This window comes from Oreochromis niloticus, linkage group LG23 (genome assembly GCF_001858045.2).
Source record: "Oreochromis niloticus isolate F11D_XX linkage group LG23, O_niloticus_UMD_NMBU, whole genome shotgun sequence".
Taxonomy (NCBI): domain Eukaryota; kingdom Metazoa; phylum Chordata; class Actinopteri; order Cichliformes; family Cichlidae; genus Oreochromis; species Oreochromis niloticus.
In genome coordinates, this window is record NC_031986.2 from 12,925,797 (window position 1) to 12,943,914 (window position 18,118).

Genomic DNA, 18,118 nt, shown 5'->3' on the forward strand with positions numbered 1-18,118 from the left:
GGAGCACTTATGCAACTATGCAAACAACAAGAGAAACTTTAACAGTGGAAACTGCAGTTCTGCGATTTTGGGACCAAAAGGGGCATCAGATTGGATGGCAGGGTCCAGGGGATCAGAGTCACTGAAATAAGAGTAAACAAGTTCAGGTATGGTTCCAGGAGAATGCTGGCAGATATTGTTTCCCAATGTTCCTTTAAGCTGCTTACATGACACAGGTGGATCAATAGTGTGGAGGAGAGAGTGGTGAGTGGTAAGAAATCCAAAACTCCTGAAGCTGAGGTAGGCAGGTGCGTGGCGTGAGCAAAAGCCGTGGCCAGACCATGACTCAAACTTTCTTTTAGTGAGAGATGACCTTCTTCAGGGCTACCAAGTGCACGTCTTTCATAAATGTTGGTTCTAATGCATTTAGAGGTTTGAAATAAGCCAGCCAGCCATCCATGAAAGCAGCTGTAGTCAGAGGCTGGGACAACAGACAATTTCTTTACACTTATGCTATAAACTCACACCATCTTCTTCAGATTTAGCCTTGCGAAAGTAACATAAAGGCACCTGTAATATGTACCTGTACCAAACAAGCACACTTAATAATATAATTTCTCATTCAGTAATCATTTCCAGCGGACCAGCTTAAGATTTTAGCCTATATCACACATGCACATTACAGTTTGAGTGCACATTTTCAACATATAGGTGATAGAACAATGTTCCGGTCCTTTACAAAAACACAGAGACAAACTACACAGTCATGAGAACTTTGTGGCCCTGCACTCAGCCAAGTCACTGACAACACTCTTCTGAGATATAGTTCTTGTTTTTAAAATTTCTCTAAGCTTGCAAAGTCTGACCTTAGAGTGAATTTGTTGTTAACACACACCGGAATGCTCCAGAGCACCGAGGACTCACTGCAGCAACTGCCAAAACCTTTGTTTTTTATAGAGGGCTTCACACTTGCTGATGATCTTTAATAATGTGCATTTGATTAGCAGCTAAAACTCTATTTGCAGGACAGTTTAGGTGCAGACAATTTTTCAAAACTGCAAGTTAGACAAAGTTTGCAGTCCTTTGTTAATGGTGGAAAAAGTTAAAGATGCTAAAAAGTGGTTTTCAGCATTTTTAATACGAATATACAGCTGAAACGAAAAAAGATTTTTCTTTTTGCTAACAGTCAGTATATAGCAGCCTTCTTCAAGCCTATAAATGCAGTGCTTTTCATAAAATCCAGGTATTGATTACACAAAAAGCTTTAGAGGCAGCCAAGCACCAAAGTGCATTTAACAAAGGTGTGGAATTTCTATTAAAAGTCATCTGAAAGTGCCAACTATTGGTAATTTAACTCTCTGCTGCTCTCTGAAAGACAACACTTTTGCAACCAGTGGGAGTTTAAAAAAAAGATGCTATAAACAGCTCATCTGGAGAGTGTTCCTCTTACATAAACTCTTTTCAGAAGGCTGCTCTCTGGTACCATTTCACTCATGATTCAGTCAGCAGTACACGTTTGTCAAGATCCTCTCACCAGGTGAGGATTGAGTCTTCGATACCAGGAATTAGTTTGATTAGTCTGATTAGTTATATAGTTATTGTTCCTGTAAATATATGTGTGTGTATGCTGTTTACTAGGACATCATATTTTTTAATAAAATACAATGCAAAGATCCTAGACCCGGAGAAATGTTTGTTGTGTGTTTTATGACTTTGAGAAACTCAAACAAAACTGAAGCTTCATGTAGTTTTAAGAATACAGGGACTGAAAAAAAACACTTACAGAGACGAGGCTAGCATGAGCTCTTTACGGGAAATTAGAGAACAGATGGTCACAAACAGAGCGGCAGCCCAAACACCATTGCTTAAAGTCATAAGATCAAACTGGGTTCAGATTAGTCTGAAGAATGGTTTAATCTGATGTGGGAGTGGAAACAGGTGAGGTGATGAGGAAGTGGTTGCAGGTGAGGTGGCTGTGATGGGAGGGGGATTATAACTTCAACCTTCTTTAGCTTTGCAGCCACCTTGGGTCCAACAACAACTTTCTGTACACCCTGCAATCATTAAGTAAGTTTAGCTTTTTTGGAGCTAAACTCTGACCACCTAAATCCAGTATTTACTCCATCATTTGCCAAGTTTTTTACTGCAAAAGGTTGAAACATTAAAGAGAGCTGATCTGTTGTTCGGTTAACTACAGGATGAAGAAGAAGCTGATTATTGATGTGGACACTGGGGTGGACGATGCTCAGGCCATCATGGTGGCCCTTGCGGCCCCCAATGTTGAGATTTTGGGGATCACCTGTTGCTTTGGCAACACCCCCCTGGAGAATGCCCTCAAGAACACACTGCGTGTCCTGAAAGTCTGCAACAGGCTGGATGTAAGTTTGTGGTAGTTTTCTTTTCTCTTAACTAAATATACATAATTTAAAGGTTGATCTGAACGCACTGCTGTGATGCAGATCCCGGTGTATCGAGGCTGCTCAGAGCCTCTCCTGGCCAAAAAACGCCAAGCTGGGGATTATCATGGGAAGGATGGACTGGGTGAAGTTCCCGACCCAGATGCTCCAGGCTTGGAGCTGGTGCAGAAGAAGAAAGCTGTGAATGCTATGATCAAGACTGTCAATCAAAATCCTGGAGAGGTAAGATGAAGTTTATTTTTATGATATGAAGAACTCTCTTTATAATTTTTGCTCTGTATGTAGGTAAGCCTGGTCGCCACCGCTCCCCTCACCAACCTGGCTGTCGCCGTGCAACTGGACCCATCTTTCCCAAAGAAGCTGAAGGCGCTCTACATCATGGGAGGAAACACTGACTGTATGTCCTCCACGTGATTCAAAACATTTACTCGGTCTGCTTGCTTAGACGCGAACACTGCCTCACTGTACTTGTTAATGTGTGCGCAGCCAGGGGGAACACCACAGTGTGTGGAGAGTTCAACTTCGTGGCTGACCCTGAGGCTGCCTACATCGTGTTGGATCGCTACAACTGCCCCACCTACATTGCACCCTGGGAGTTCAGCTGCTCCAACAGCCTGCCCTGGGTGAGGCTGAAAACAAAGTTCACTTCAACCTGTCTGCATTGAATCATTACTTATTATTAATCTCTGGCTCTCTTCCACACCGTGTTTTTTTTTTTTTTTTTTTTTTTTTTTTTTTTTTTTTTGTTCCATCTTCCTCCCCAAACCCCCAACTGGTCGCGGCAGATAGCCGCCCCTCCCTGCGCCTGGTTCTGCTGGAGGTTTCTTCCTGTTAAAAGGGAGTTTTTCCCTTCTCACTGTCGCCAATGAGCTTGCTCATAAGGGGACATGTGATTGTTGGGGTTTTCTTACTGCCTTATGGTGGCTGTTGTTGTGATTTGGCACTGTATAAGTAAAAGTGAATTCAAGTTTCAGCCACTAGTTTGATTATCAACAAAAGAGAAAACTCCAGAAAGCTATTGGATTTGACTAGTTTAACCCTGTTGGTGGATTTGAATAAATGGGCCTTTGGGTATTTCTGTGTAACTCTTTGTTTGGATTTCAGATATTTTAGTACCACAAGGACATTTTATGGACCTATTATTTGGGCACCTGTATTCCCAGCTACTACATGAAGTTGTTAAACTTAATTTTCCACGTTTTATCTTCTGTTCACTTTGACCTTATTGCTAGCCAAGAAATAAAAGGCATTGTTTTATATATTTTCAGACAATTTGGTGCAGTATAACAGTGCGTTATTTACTTTCCTCCCCATCAGTCTTTCTGTGAGCAGTGGCTGTGCCAAAACACAGAGAAGGCCGCCTTTATGAAAAAGATCTCAAGCTTGTCAATGAAGGTAATTGTTTGTGCTGGGAAAACATGCTGTGCACTGTTTAACACAACAGAGTAGATAGACTTCTGAAATGATGTGATGTGTTGCAACATAACCCTTTCATAGACTTTTCTATAGCTAATGGGAATAATATCCATATGCTGGTTGCAGGATTAAGGTTGATTTACAAACAGTCAGTTCAGTTTGTAACTCAGTGATTTGAGAAATATTTGGGTGATGAAGCCAGAATGGAAGAAAGATGAGAGAAAATCAACTAGATTATAGTTTAAAGACTGGCGAACAGATGTAAACCTCTGCTTGTTTCTGCAGAAAGCTCAGTCACCTGAATATCAAAAGGAGATCACAGAGGGAAAAGGGTTCAATTCCTGCGACACCTACGCTATGGCTACTGCCATTGAAGATGCATTCATAACCGAGAGTGACGAGGTTTCAAAAAAAAAAAAAAAAGCTCCTTTAATCGGTTCAAAGTTCAAACACTGCTTGCAAAAAATGTTACTGAACAAATCCTTGCATCCCTCCTTCAGGTTGCTGTAACGGTGGAGCTGGCAGGGACCTACACCCGAGGCATGATGGTTGTGGACTACATGGAGCTGCTGAAAAAGAAACACAAGGCTATCCTGATGAAAAATGTCGACTTGGAGAAATTGAAGACTCTCTTCATGAATTCCCTTAAATAGAAAAATGTGGTGAGCTAAAGGTGTGACTGTGCGTAACAAATAAAACAGCTTTTTTTTCATATTTCTTTGGGGTGTTTTCTGTCAGGATTAAAGCAGGAAGTATTAGACTCGTATACATCACAGTGATGGTGTAGGCTGTAAAGAAGAGGCGTGTCACTCATTTTCTCAGGAGGCCACATGAGAAACTGGGGATACACCCAGTAGCGGTTTTTGATACGTGCGACATGGGCGGTTGCCCGGGGCGGCATCGTGGTGGGGGGCGGCATCACGGGCATCGGCAAAAAAAAAGAAGAAGAAGAAATTGCTCGTACTCATGCTCCCCCGACATCAGCCAGCGCATATTGGGAATGGCATAGGCACCGATCGGCTTTCTATCGCCCATTTGCTGGGAGTAAGGGCGCCCTCCGTTTGCGAGGTGCGCCTGCTGCTTGCGGCACAGGGAGGAGAGGGCGGGGCGGCGGGGGATTCTCTGGCTGGCTGGAGCAGCATCTAATAACCAACTCGCAAAATAAAACAAAATAAAAACAAAACAACAAACACGAAAACACCAGACATTATGATACAGACTTATAATTTGCACCGATGTTTTTTCGAAATTCTGAAGTGAGCGCGAGAGCCCTCGGTGCGCCTGCTCGCTGCTGAAGTCAAAGTAAACTTTATTGTCATCTCTGCTACATACAGTCCAGTATATAGAGAGACGAGACGACGAGGCTCCAGTTACAGCAGTGCAAGTAAACAAACAATAAATATAAGAAGAGTAAGAAAATAAATATACACTTTAGGACCAGACAAGGGATCAATAACAATTTAAAATTTATAATTTACAGTTTGATGATTAAAAGTCTCAAACACAACCTGTCGAAAGGGGAGGGGCCAGCTGCTTCCAAATAGAGCACATTTCATTCATAATGTTGTAAATCCAAGCCCGTTATGTATTCATGATTTGAATCCTAGGTTGTGTGAAATCCCAGAAATACACCTTAGACAAAGTGAACCTGTGAACTAAGGTGTAGGTCTGTTAGGTTATGTTGTGGTGATCCTCGGGTTGGGGGATGGGTGTTCATACTGGAGTGCAAAATTAAAACCAATGGAAGATGGACAAGAAAAGTTCAAAGCCATCAGGGGCTCAGTTTAGAAAAAAGAGAAAAGAAGAAGAGGAGAAACGAGCAAAAGATACAGGTAAGCAGATGTGTCATTGGATAATGACAGGTCATCCTGAAACAATCAGAATCAGAATACTTTATTAATCCCTAAGGAAATAATGTGGGTTACAGTTGCTCCAAAAAGAAATGGTAAAAATAGTAACAGTAACAGACTAAACTCCAAACAATACATTATGTTACAGATTTTAATATTAATTAGTCAGTGTCAATTGTTGATTTGTCCTGTTCTCATTGTATGACGGATTATGATGGCTGTTTGGTAGCCGTTTGCATACTATGCATACTCTGTCTCTTCATATGTGTGTGTGTGAGTTTCTCTGGTGAAATTCAGTATGGTTCTGACAACCGTTTTATGTTAATGTACAATCTTTAATATGTTTTATATGTGTGTGTGTGTGTGGTGTGGTGTGGTGTGGTGTGGTGTGGTGTGGTGTGGGGGGGGGGCGCCAGAGGGAGTGTTCGCCCAGGGCGCCAAACAGGCTTGGACCGCCACTGGCTACACCAACAGACTGAGCTCAATTCTGCTTAGTGTTAACTTTTCTGTCTTTATCATCTGCTGCTGGTAAGTGCTTTTGCTACATTGCTTCTAGTTTAAGTACAATATTTGTTTCTCAGTCCTCTTTTTTTTTTTTTTTCCTTGTTTAGTGAGAGAAATCTAGACTGTTGTGGGTTCAAACAAGTCGTTAAAGTCTGGAGTGTTTGAGGTGGTCAGGGACAGTCAGAGGAATGGATGTGGTCTAGAGGCCATATAATTCCCAGGTCTATCCTATACACTAAAAACTAGAAGAATAGTATAAAGGGTCGACTTCAGTGAGTCTAATCAGGATAAAAACGTGAGATATTTATATAGAATTGATGTCTGCTACCCTGAATGTAACCTAACATTGACCATGAATACCAGTCTCCTGTGTACCAGTCCAACATAGTGCATCACTGTAATCTTCACCACAATTCTGCAAACTAACTTCTTTTTTTCTTTTTTTTTTCTTTTGCACTCAGCTGTAAGACATTTTACAAAAATGTAATTAAGCAACACGTCATGTAAAGGTCCAATATTGGATGTAAAACTGCACATGTGACATAACTTTAAAACTAGAATGGCACATAATGTCTTCTAGAAATTATTTGTCATCAACTTAGTTACAGAAGCCAAACATGTGATTGCTTCCACAGAAGGCTGGGTTCATTTCTTTACCTAGAGTGGGGTTTGAACCCACACGGACACATGTCCTTTGAATCTGAAGGTCAACGTCTTCACCACTCAGCCATCCTGGTGCAGCAGAACTGAACTCTGTAACAGACACAGAGGTAATATTATTATTACAGCACTAAAAATGCTTTTCACAAACTTGCATATCAATAAAAATAAATCCTAGTAACGGGGCAGTCTTGCTTTGACAGAGAGAACAAAGTGTGCAACAGCTTTTATTTAACAACTAGATTTGTGCAGTTTGAAGACTACAAGTTAAAAATATAAAAATAATGCATAACAGCATCAACACGAGGCCTGTTCCTTACAGCCACACTGACCCGAACACGCCTGTCAAACATCAGACAATAATTACAGCTTCAAACAGAACCGTAAGAGTTTCCAAAAAGCTGCAGAGATGATTGTTCTTTTCATTTTTGAAATCTACACAAGCAAAACATTAAAAGGTGGTATGAAGTTTTTCCTAAACAGCAGCGCCCTCTGCAGTTTGTGTGTGGAAGTGCAAGAAGCTTACAGCACCTGGTATTCCCAGGCGGTCTCCCATCCAAGTACTGACCAGGCCCGACCCTGCTTAGTTTCCGAGATCAGACGAGATCGGGCGTGTTCAGGGTGGTATGGCCGTAAGGGAAAGGACAGCTCGCAAACGGCCTTTTTATCCATGCTGTAAGGACACGTACGCGCTTACGTTTTTGTTTTCTATATTTAAGTTAAAATGTCCAAACGACAAAAATGTTGGATTTCCAAATCGTCCTAACACACTGTGTGCTCTCTGTCACTTTCACACTGTGCTGTAATCAACGAACATGTGTTCTTATCGTGATGTTACTGCGGGAAAAGCATGTTTGCAGCTCAGTGTTGAAGCTGCAGTTAATAACGAAGGTTTGCATGTTGTCGCTGTAACACATGAAGTTTAGCACAATAATATATATCAAGCTGTGTGACATTTGCCACCGATAAAACGTCTTTTGTGTAGCTGCGCCGTCGCTTACGGCCATACCACCCTGAACACGCCCGATCTCGTCTGATCTCGGAAGCTAAGCAGGGTCGGGCCTGGTCAGTACTTGGATGGGAGACCGCCTGGTAATACCAGGTGCTGTAAGCTTTTGCACTTCGACACACAAACTGCAGAGGGCGCTGCTGCCCCAGTTAGTGTATAGAGGGATGAGCAGTTACATTTCTGGGTATTCGTATCTATTTTATATCTTTTGAACATGAGAATATCAGATTTCCATCGTGTGTTCCAGAGGAATTGGATTAATGCCAAGACAAACTTAAAACGAAGAGGCCAAGTGTCTGACTTATAAAGAAAATTGCTGTTTTCTCACTCAGATAAACGTTTGCAGGGAATGAATTTTCCTTCAAACAAACATCACAGAGTCTGTGTTTCTCTTTATCGACTGTATTTCAGTAGAAGCTCAGGTTAAAATGACTTCAGTGCTTATAAAAGGATTTCAATGTAAAAGAAGGTGCAGTGGATCACTTTGTACAGATGTGGATAAAAGTGCAGAAAAGAATAAATTATTAAAAAACAAACAATTGAATAGCACAAATAAGCAAAAACTACAGTGGGTATTGAGCAGCTGTTCCTACAATGTAAATCTGAGATAAAGGCACAGATTATTTGTTTGCCTTTATTTCCTGGTTATTTCTTTGTTATTTAAATGGGAAAAGACCTCACTGACAGACCTCCAGACCTGCTTTTCTTTGTTCCCTCTGCCTTAATGTGTCGGCAAATGTTTCTCTGCAAACAAAATTCATCTCTGATTGATTTTTTTCTCTGACTAAATCTCAAGGTGACGACAAAACACAGAACGTGTAGAAAAGATTTTCTGTGGTATAATGTAAAAAAAAAAGAAAGAAAAGAAAAAGAAAATGAGAGAGGAAGTAAAACAATAAACATTTATTCCAGTAGAAAAACACAATACATGAATATTTGCTGTCAATTATTTTTATAAGAGATAAATGTACATAATATCTTTGAGATGCGATTTGCTGTATACATGTGCTGAAATAAGACGACACCAACCCGTGTGGGACAACAGCAAGGTCCAGTATACAAAGTTTTAGTAATGTGCAATACAAGACGGCGTGCTGTTTTAAAATGAGGAACTTCATGTACTGTACTATGCAACCGCAAACTGTGTGCATCGCTTCATGCTGTGGCTTCTCCAAACACCCTTTTCCAAGCAGCTTCCTCTGGACTTTTAACAGATTTTTGTGTTTCTCTCTGTTTTTTTCTGTTTAAGAAGAAAATCTAAGCGGCTAATGCGGTATTGCATGCATAATAAACCACTCTAATTTATAACAAGGAGATCTAGAAAAATACATGGAACTGGAGGTGACTGTGTTTCAGCCAGAACTTCAAGTAACTTAAAAATATTTCTTTTTCAAAATAAAAGGGTATTGTGCGTTAAATTGTTAAAAGTAATATTTCACACAAAAGTTTAGGAAAAAAACATTCATTATATCAGTTATATATTTGTGGTCACCTAAGAAAAATACTTTCATGAGGAAAATCACACTGAGTCAGTCATCTTCTTTTAAGCATCGCCTTCTTCTTTGTCGTTCGACATCATCTCAGTGCACGGGATGCTGTTCTCCCTGTTGTCCTCGTGCTTTTTCCAGGGCTTCTTGGTCTTCAACACCATGCACTGAAGACAAAGTACAACATGTAATAATTCATAACTCAACATACAGTAACATTTTTGAGTAGATAAACAAAATGGATAAATAGATAAACATAAACAAAATACATTATGTGTATGTGTGTTTTCTTGTGTAATTTTATTTTTAAATTTTGTAATCTAAACCAAACAGACAAAAAAGGTCCATTCAAAGACTCGACCTGTGAGCTCACCATCTCCACCAGGGTCAGCAGGACTGACAGAAGGGCCAGAACTAACATGATGAGCATGAACACTGACTTCTCAGTAGGTTGTGAGAAATAACAACTAATTATGTCGTCACATCGGTGTGTATACAACCCAAACATTGAAGGGAGAAGAACACCATAGTTAAAACACTGCCCCACTGCAAATCCCACCTGGAAACACAGAAAAGGAAGCAAAGAGTGAAAGAGGTGTTTGTTTTCTGTTCACCACTCAAAGGTTAAGTCCTGTTTTTATAGCCATGTCTGATTATTTATGTGGCTTTCTTTGTTGCGTTATGTGGAACGACTTCTTCACAGACACACTGCTCCTAGTAGAGGGAAAGAGATCTTCTTATTACTAAATTTGATCTCTCTGTCATGAAACTACACTTTAACACTTTAACAAAAGGCACCAGTAAATTACAGCATATGGTCCACAGTAAAAAAACAAACAGAAAAAAAGATCTAAAATATTTTATATATATTTACATATATATTCATTTACAAATATTTCCCTGATTTTTCTCTCTTTGGCATTAATTATTGACTGTGTGTTTTCTCACCTCCAGCAGGACGACAGCTGACAAGAAGCCCAAATATGCCCACAGGCTCTGACGTTTAATCACAGTTCCTGTTTCACTCTGATGGAGAAACAACAGAAACAAGAACCTCACAAATGGAGACAGAGCACACACGAGATACACTGACAGCAAAACAGTCCAACAAAACCATGTTTGTGATGAGACGATTCATTTATCAGACAAATCACGGTGCTTTTACTTTGGATTGAGCTTCATCATGATTCACATTAACTAATGATTCTGTTTATGAACCTCGTGTTCTCCCGATGCATCCATCAGAATCAGTGTGTGAGAGTGTTAAGGCTCCCACAAATGATTATTTTGACAGTCAACTAGTCACCGATTATTTTTGCGAATAGTAATCAGATCATGCATCCACTGGATGTAAAACGCACAGCTTTTTGCACCAGCATGCGTTTGCTCTTATATAACTATCATTAGCTTACAGCTGGAAGTGTTTAAGGTATGTGCTAACTAAAAATAAAGACAAGATGATAGTTTATTAAACTTTTAATGAAATTTGCAGATTGTCTCGGTGGAGTTGAATAAACTTAGCCGTCTGCTCCTTGCTATCTGAAATATAACAGGACACTGGAGTAAATTCTTTACTATCTCACACTTCTGTTTAATCAGTTTTCTGTTTGACGTTTATTCAGCTGTGTAAAAACTATAACTTTAATCTCAGCCAAACCAATTTACTCAGGGACAAATTAAACACTGAAAAAAGCCAAACAACAGCATTTTTAAGCTATCTAAGTGATTATATATCACGTTTAACCGGAGTAGCGAAAGACCGCGGGGGTCTGAAAATGATGTGGCGGGAGGTCGCTGTTCTCGCCGGCTCTAGTGAGCGTTGAACGCCCGGCTAGCTATCGAGCTGGTGGGTAACTTTCTGGTTTTGTGACCCAGAAAGAGTAATGTTAAAACTAGGTAGCTGCTGCCATTGTTGGAAACTTGGCTGAGCAGTCCTATGAATTCTGGGATAGGTTGGACAACAAAGGATACACCCGACCCATCCTTCAAATCTGGGAAAAAGCACGACGCATTTGTCGGTCACATTTAGAGGAGTCTTCGAATTTGGACAACCTTCGTTGCGTTGCTGTAACGTAATCGGCCTACAAATGCGGCTTCCGAAGGATGTGGCCCTTGAATTTGGACACAGCTACGATACCGGAAACTGCTTCTTCTTCTTCTTTAGTGTTTAATGGCAAATGGCATCCTTGTACATGCAGTGCTGCCATCTTCTGTTTCAGTCCATTATTACACTCTTAAATCCTACTACTTATTCCTGCGTCTTTCAGGATCTTAAAAAGCTTCAAATGACGCATCGACTATTAAATTAGTCATCAACGATTTTGATAGTCGACGTAATCGTGACTAGTCGACTAATCGTGGCAGCCCTAGTGAGGGTGTGTACACGCTTAGGCATAGATAAAAAACACTTGTATGAATGGGTGAATGAGGCTTGTAGTAAGTTAAGTCGAGTTTGTTATCTACCTGTTTTTGTGTCACCAGGAGGTGCACCAAGTAGGAGAAGTAAATCAGACCAGGAGCCAAAACAAAAACCACCTGGAGACAGAGCAAAGATTAATGAATGGCACTTGATTCATGGGTGATAAAAGCTCCTTTTTTAAATAATCACCAGCTTCTCATACATGGATTAAACCAAATTCTGACAACCGAGGTATTGACTGAATTTCTCTCTTAGCTGGGCTTAATCCATGAACTCAAAACCTACGGCATGTGTCTGATCACCTGTAGCGTCCAGTACTGATGCCAAGAGAAGGGGAAGGCGAAATTATAGGCTTCCCTACTGCAGGCCGGCTGATCAGTGTCACAAACAAAGTATTTTAAGTCATGGCTCCAAAGTGGCTGCACCGCGGCCCCGACAAGAACAATTCGGACCAGCTGCAACACTGGGAGGACTGTTTTACCTGAAAGAACAATGATTACTATACATGCACATAAATGAACATAAAATCATGATAATAATGATGTTATATGTGTTCATTCTTCAACAATGTTTACTTGTTTATTTGCATCAAAAAACTTCATTTGCCTTTAGCTTCATCTGCCATGTAAAGGCCAAAAGACAAACTGCACTGACTTGACACTATTGCTTAGTCTACTGCTCTCTCCTGAGCTCACCATCATGGTCTTTTTAAAGTTAATAGCTGTTTGACAGAACTACTCCTTCATTTCTATGTCTCTTAGTTTTTCTTTACAGTACCCAGGAAACCAGCATGTGAGTGCCACAGGGCCAGCAGCCGACTCAAGACGCTCTCTTCAACCTGTGAACCGGACTGCAGGGTTTCTCCACCGTCTGTCCGCCTCAGCTTGGCTCTCAACATGCAAACGGCCTCCACTACATTCAGAAGGATGGACACGCTGGAGGCTGTGAACATAATACGAAGGAATACTGTCTTCTCCCATGCATGGGGGAGGAAACAGTCTACTCTCATAGGACATGGAGACCTCCCACAGCTGAAATCAGTAGATAACTCGAAACCATAGAGGAGCCACTGAGCCGCGATACATCCAACCTGCAACAAACATCACATTTCATCTGTTTTCATGTTTAAACAAACGAACAGATCAGAATGAGTGTTTCTTTCATTTGTAGAACAGCCTGTGTAAAAGTATAAATGAGTGTGTATTCATGCCTCACCTCTACTACAATTACAAACGCCACGCAGGCCCGATATACCGACAAAGTGTGACCTTTGACCTCATCATTCCCCCTCTGGACCTTTAGGACAACAGAACAGTTTCATTCAGCTTTTTAATTTTTATCTTTTTTTTTCTAATTTAAAATTCAGTTGCATAAGATTTGAGCCAAGCTGTTCCTCACCTGGGTTTCCTGGTTGGTGAGGTGGATCAGGTAGCAGAGGAAAACCAGACCAGGAGCCAAAACGAGAACCAGCTGGAGAGAAATACATAGTGATGTCATTATATACACACTATACATACACAACAGAAGGTTTTAGAGGAAAAGAAGAAACTACAAATTATATCACAAAATGCAGAAAACTATATCAGGGATTCAGTGTGTTTACACTGACAGCTCACTAAAGAAAGCAGAAGATTCCAAATCCCAATCAATCACGCAGATCCATCCTCAGAGGCGATCCCTTCAGAGGAACAGATTTGTTTTTAAACCAGTGCAGTTTCCACCAATCCTCATCAACCAGATGGATAATTTAGGATTCCCTTGATGTTCATTTTCCTGAACTATGTAACATTAGTCAGGATTTTTTTAGAGGAAGTTAAGTCTTCTGTTATGTTAAGAGTCACTGACAGGAAATGTTATGATGAAAAGAGAATGGAGTAGTGGGCTGATCGACAAAGCATGGAACTTTGACAGCTTTGACTACATAAAAAATGTATTGTGATTAACTATGAGAAGCTCAGTAAGGCTTGTCCTCACCTGTAGCGTCCATAAACGAGGTAAAGACAGAGGTGTGACTGCATCAAAACAGGCAGTCTCACAGCCGGGCTGCTGGGTGCTGCACAGAAATTCCTCTCTATCGTTCAACCAGGCTGTCTGCACTGCAGCACCCAGCATCACAAATCTGATAAGCAGCAACACCGGCAGCAGATATTTACCTGGAAGAAACGCAGGTGTGATGTTCCATATTAACCCCTGCATGCTGCTGTAAAAATTAAAGGAAACGTGGGGGAATTTACCAATGAGAGTGGCCTGTGCATGCCATTTACACAGCACACTGCTGAGGAATCCCAATTTCTGGTTTGTCATTGTATGCGTTTTGTTCTGAGAAAGGAAGAAAGAGAGAATATTAGTTAGAGCATCAAATTGTGGAACAATGTGAAGACACTGTGTGTCCTTGTCCCCTAATTCCAGTGTTGGGGAGTAACGGAATACACGTACCGCCGTTACGTATTTAAAATACAAAATATGAGTAACTGTATTCCGTTACAGTTACCGTTTAAAAAGTGGTATTCCGAATACAGTTACTTTGTTGAAATAAAGGGATTGCACGGCGGTATTTTTCTGTTTCATATGTTCGGCTATGCCCTCTCTATTTTTGGTAATTCCATGCCGGTGGAAACCCAAACAAAACACGCATTAAGAGGCTCAAATGCCTGTGTCTCAATCTCATAATGACATGAAGAAATATTTTTTTAAATGATTTAATATGAAGGCAATAGGCAGAGTGTTACATGCATAGTCCTAAAGAATGTAGCCTCATGGGCAGTGTAGTCCGTGCTGCAGGGAGAATGGACTGCCATACCCGTTATCTGTCTGTGAGCGAGGGAGGGAGAAAAAGGAGAGTGGAAAAGTACGAGCTCCGAAACAATAAGTTCCGTTGGAGCAGCCTTTCAAATCCTCTCTCTGTCTTTCGTTAGCAAAGTTGACCAGACAACAAAGTAAAGCTAGTTTTCGGCTACGAGCCCGTATTAGCCAGAGGACCCTTTACTACGGTTCGAAGCCGCAGACCTGTTTTATATACGCGTGGAATAATTTGCTATACGAGATGACTGCAAAAAGTGCAGCCTTACCTAATGTCCACCCTACTGTTACTCTTTTTATATATGATTTAAAAATCTAGTTACTATTGGTCAGTGATGGGATTTCCGGATCTTTTTTAGAGAACCGGCTCTTTCGGCTCGACTCACTAAAAAGAGCCGGATCTTTCGGCTCCCAACCAGCTCTTCAGGTTGTTTTGTTGCTTTAATGAATTTATTATTAACAACAATATAAAATTATGCACAAAAGGAATTACTAATGTAAAAAAAACCCCTATGGTTTTATTTATATATGTTTATATATAAATATATAAAAATATATACGGTGGCCCCTAGAGACAAAGCACAAAGCACAAACTCCAAAAAGCATGTACAAATTCCAAAACACATTTCTAGCGTTAACTGAACTTCCAAAACAGAGCTACCTAGATCACTTAAATTACACAACTGAAAGCATATGTGTATTGTTTGTGTATTTATACACAAGCACTCATATATATTCAAATAATTTAAAATTTTTTTCATTTACCTGTTACTACCACACACCAAATCCTGTCGTTGGTACTTCCTGGCTTGTGTAGCCACTAGGTAACAAAAGCTCAATACTGCCCTTCTGTTGTGTTTGTATGTGTTTTGGAGTTTGTACGTGCTTTGTCTCTAGAGGCCACCGTAAATATTCTTTTATTTATTCACTCCACATAAAATGCAATAAATAAATCATATAATACAAAAAAACAACTATTTACATTTCAACTTTTAACTGTTTAAATTTTCAGCTTTTTTCTTTTAAACAAATTTAAAGTGAAACAACACAAAACACTGCAAACCACAACACAATTAAATATAAATATAAAAAAATATGAAAATAAAAAGAAGATGCGCATTCTCTGTCATATGGGCCTGCATGAATAAACTTTCTGAATCCTTCATCATCCGCAACTGAAAATAATTGTGGATGATTACTATACCTTTCTAATGTGACATTGTTGTCCTTGGCTCTCTTTCCCGCCCTTTCCCTCCCGCTCTGTTCCTGTGCTACTGCGAGTGTAACTACCGCCCCTCCCCCCTCTTCCCAGCGCAAAGCACAAGGCTCACGTGCGGAGGGAAATGGAAAAAAAGTGCGAGAGAGGGTGAGAGAAAGAAAAAAAAAAACCCACGGCTAGCGATAAGGAGCCGGCTCGCGTCGTTCATGTCAAAGATCCGGCTCTAAGAGCCATTTCGTTTGTGACCAACACATCACTACTATTGTATGGAGGACCACAAGAGCCACGCGCATCGAAATAAAAGGACCACAAGAGCCATGCGCATCGAAAAAGGTTTTTGAAATACAGTTTAATAAAGTGCAATTCGAAAATGTTTTTTGAAATGAAGACTTAAAAAGCATTTTAAAAATCAGTTTATTAAATTGGAATTCAAAAATGAATTTACAAATGCAGATTTTATTCTACAATTCATTAATTAAACACAGAATTTTTTATTTTGATGCGCGTGGCTCTTGTGGTCCTCCATACTATTGGTATGGCGAGTAACCTTCAGTAATAAATCACACAGCAATAGTACATTCATGTAGTTGTAAAAAGGCATGGTAATATATTAAGTAATCCAAAGTATTCAGAATACGATACGATACTCTCATTGAGTAATGTAACGGAATACGTTACAAAATACATTTTGGGGCATTTATTCTGTAATCTGTAGTGGAATACATTTTAAAAGTAACCTTCCCAAGCTCCTTAGTCTACGATGACCTGGATGCCTGAGAACCTTCACAGACATATCTTCCCAACACTGCCTAATTCCCATCAGCAGTTGTCCTCCTATGTCTCTTCCTCCCTGCTCTACATTTCTACATACACTGACACGGAAAGAGTGAGTTGGGAGTTACCTGTGCTAGTACTAAAGCACAGAAATTTTTTCCCCCAAAAAACTGTGCACCACGAGGTACGAAACCTAACTTAGAAGCCTTTCAAATGACTCTTTGCTCTTTATTAAACATATTAATATCAGGCCAACCCTTCGGCCATCGGGAAAACGCTAGTCCAGCCCCCCCCCCTACTAGTAAAGCAGAGACGTTACAGCAGCATTTCAAACACACTTTTGCCACAGATGAGAAAATGGAAGCAAAAGATGCTTAAAAGAATTTAAAGCATCCATCACACACACACACAGACACAAAAACAAACAAACAAACAAAAACATGAAAACGTTATTGCGAATGAAAACAGCAACATGCAGCTCACTTAGCTTCTGACTGTTCCTTCCTGCAGTTCCACAGAAATCTGGAAACGATTTAAGGTCTTTACAGGAAGGTCCTCCCTCTGAGGGAGTGGACGGGAGGGAGTGGGAAAATGTGGGCAACACAGAGGAAAGAGAAAACAATACTGCATTTCTTTTTTTGTGCTACTTTCAAATTTATAGAAGTGCAGTGCTGAAAGATTGGAGTGTCCCTATTTAATGTGAGGTGTCATGGCTACTAAATTATCAACATGAGCATAAAAGCTATGAGGGAAATGTTCAGGGTCTGAAACGCTGGCAGTAAACTCTAATTTGGATCTGAAGCCTTTCTGCCACACTGGCAGCCAAATGTTTTCACCAAAGCTGCCATTTAATAAGTCTCTAGTGTGTTTTGTTTATAGAAGAGCTGCTTGAACAAACACATCATCTTCCCACCCAGTGTTCCCAGAGGTAACATTGTGTAATCTTAACCATCTAACCATTACACATGCCAGTGAAAAACACACTAGGCAGTTGGAGGCAAATTAGTGAGGCAAATCCTGATGACAACTCTGTGTCCAGTCTAGCAGTGGGAAGAGGGAGGGGTAAGTCATTTACCCGATAAGTAATTTTAAGCCTCTTTTCCCTGGGACCAACTCCACTTACATTCCATGTGACAAACAACAGTGTGATAATGTGTAAACTAACTGGTGGAGTGTTAAGTGTTCACTAAAATTTCACCCAGACCAATGTTCACCCAGATCTGTGCAGAAGAGGCCAGACACCCAGCACCTCAGGCCTCCCAAACCCCACATTCCAAGATCATTACACAGTGCTGGCCCCAGCCCCCCCACCACCACCAATCAAGGCAGCCACACAGATGCCCCAAAACAGCAGCCGCAGCCCTCCCAACTGGGTATTTCAATTGACTTGGATTAAGTTCTTGTATGATAGATTTCGATTGCTGATATTCAAAAAACATACTGTTATATTTTGATACAAGTTCCTGAAATAAAATGAATTTTCAATCTTAAATAAGATAAGATAAGATAAGATAAGATAAGATAAGATAAGATGACCTTTATTAGTCCCACAGGTGGGAAATTTGTTTTGTTACAGCAAAAGTGC

The 18,118-nt window shown here is 40.4% G+C and overlaps 2 protein-coding genes, 1 long non-coding RNA gene and 2 other non-coding genes across 12 annotated transcripts; 2 read left to right on the forward strand and 3 right to left on the reverse strand.

The window, feature by feature from the left end:
* On the reverse strand, positions 1-1,855 carry LOC102083259 (uncharacterized). Its single transcript, XR_267296.4, has 3 exons — positions 1,763-1,855; positions 207-460; positions 1-121 (listed from the first exon to the last, which is right to left on the reverse strand). It is a non-coding gene; the product is annotated as an uncharacterized LOC102083259 (long non-coding RNA).
* Positions 1,436-4,526, forward strand: LOC100704461 (probable uridine nucleosidase 1). Of its 5 annotated transcripts, XM_019352178.1 has the most exons (9): positions 1,901-1,917; positions 1,992-2,046; positions 2,177-2,357; positions 2,439-2,618; positions 2,682-2,793; positions 2,883-3,019; positions 3,714-3,791; positions 4,098-4,214; positions 4,313-4,526. In XM_019352178.1, the coding sequence occupies exons 3-9, from the start codon at positions 2,178-2,180 to the stop codon at positions 4,463-4,465; spliced, it is 957 nt and encodes a 318-aa protein (XP_019207723.1). In that variant the 5' UTR covers positions 1,901-1,917; positions 1,992-2,046; position 2,177; the 3' UTR covers positions 4,466-4,526. The 5 variants fall into 5 exon arrangements, with proteins under 5 accessions (XP_025759079.1, XP_025759082.1, XP_025759083.1 ...); XM_025903294.1 differs by lacking the exons at positions 1,901-1,917; positions 1,992-2,046 and adding an exon at positions 1,436-1,516; XM_025903295.1 differs by lacking the exon at positions 1,901-1,917 and having other exon boundaries at positions 1,931-2,046.
* Positions 4,527-7,345: 2,819 nt separating this feature from the next.
* Positions 7,346-7,464, reverse strand: LOC112844044 (5S ribosomal RNA). The gene has a single exon (XR_003216599.1). It is a non-coding gene; the product is annotated as a 5S ribosomal RNA (ribosomal RNA).
* Positions 7,465-7,821: 357 nt separating this feature from the next.
* On the forward strand, positions 7,822-7,940 carry LOC112844033 (5S ribosomal RNA). The gene has a single exon (XR_003216588.1). It is a non-coding gene; the product is annotated as a 5S ribosomal RNA (ribosomal RNA).
* A 779-nt stretch (positions 7,941-8,719) lies between these two features.
* On the reverse strand, positions 8,720-17,076 carry LOC102079568 (gap junction Cx32.2 protein-like). 4 transcript variants are annotated; one of them, XM_019352173.2, is made up of 11 exons: positions 17,017-17,076; positions 13,976-14,060; positions 13,716-13,894; positions 13,140-13,211; positions 12,957-13,037; positions 12,519-12,831; positions 12,044-12,222; positions 11,786-11,857; positions 10,271-10,348; positions 9,696-9,881; positions 8,720-9,489 (listed from the first exon to the last, which is right to left on the reverse strand). In XM_019352173.2, exons 2-11 carry the CDS (start codon positions 14,043-14,045, stop codon positions 9,379-9,381), a joined length of 1,341 nt encoding a protein of 446 aa, XP_019207718.1. In that variant the 5' UTR covers positions 14,046-14,060; positions 17,017-17,076; the 3' UTR covers positions 8,720-9,378. The 4 variants fall into 4 exon arrangements, with proteins under 4 accessions (XP_019207718.1, XP_019207717.1, XP_019207719.1 ...); XM_019352172.2 differs by having other exon boundaries at positions 9,684-9,881; XM_019352174.2 differs by lacking the exon at positions 9,696-9,881.
* Positions 17,077-18,118: the final 1,042 nt, after the last annotated feature.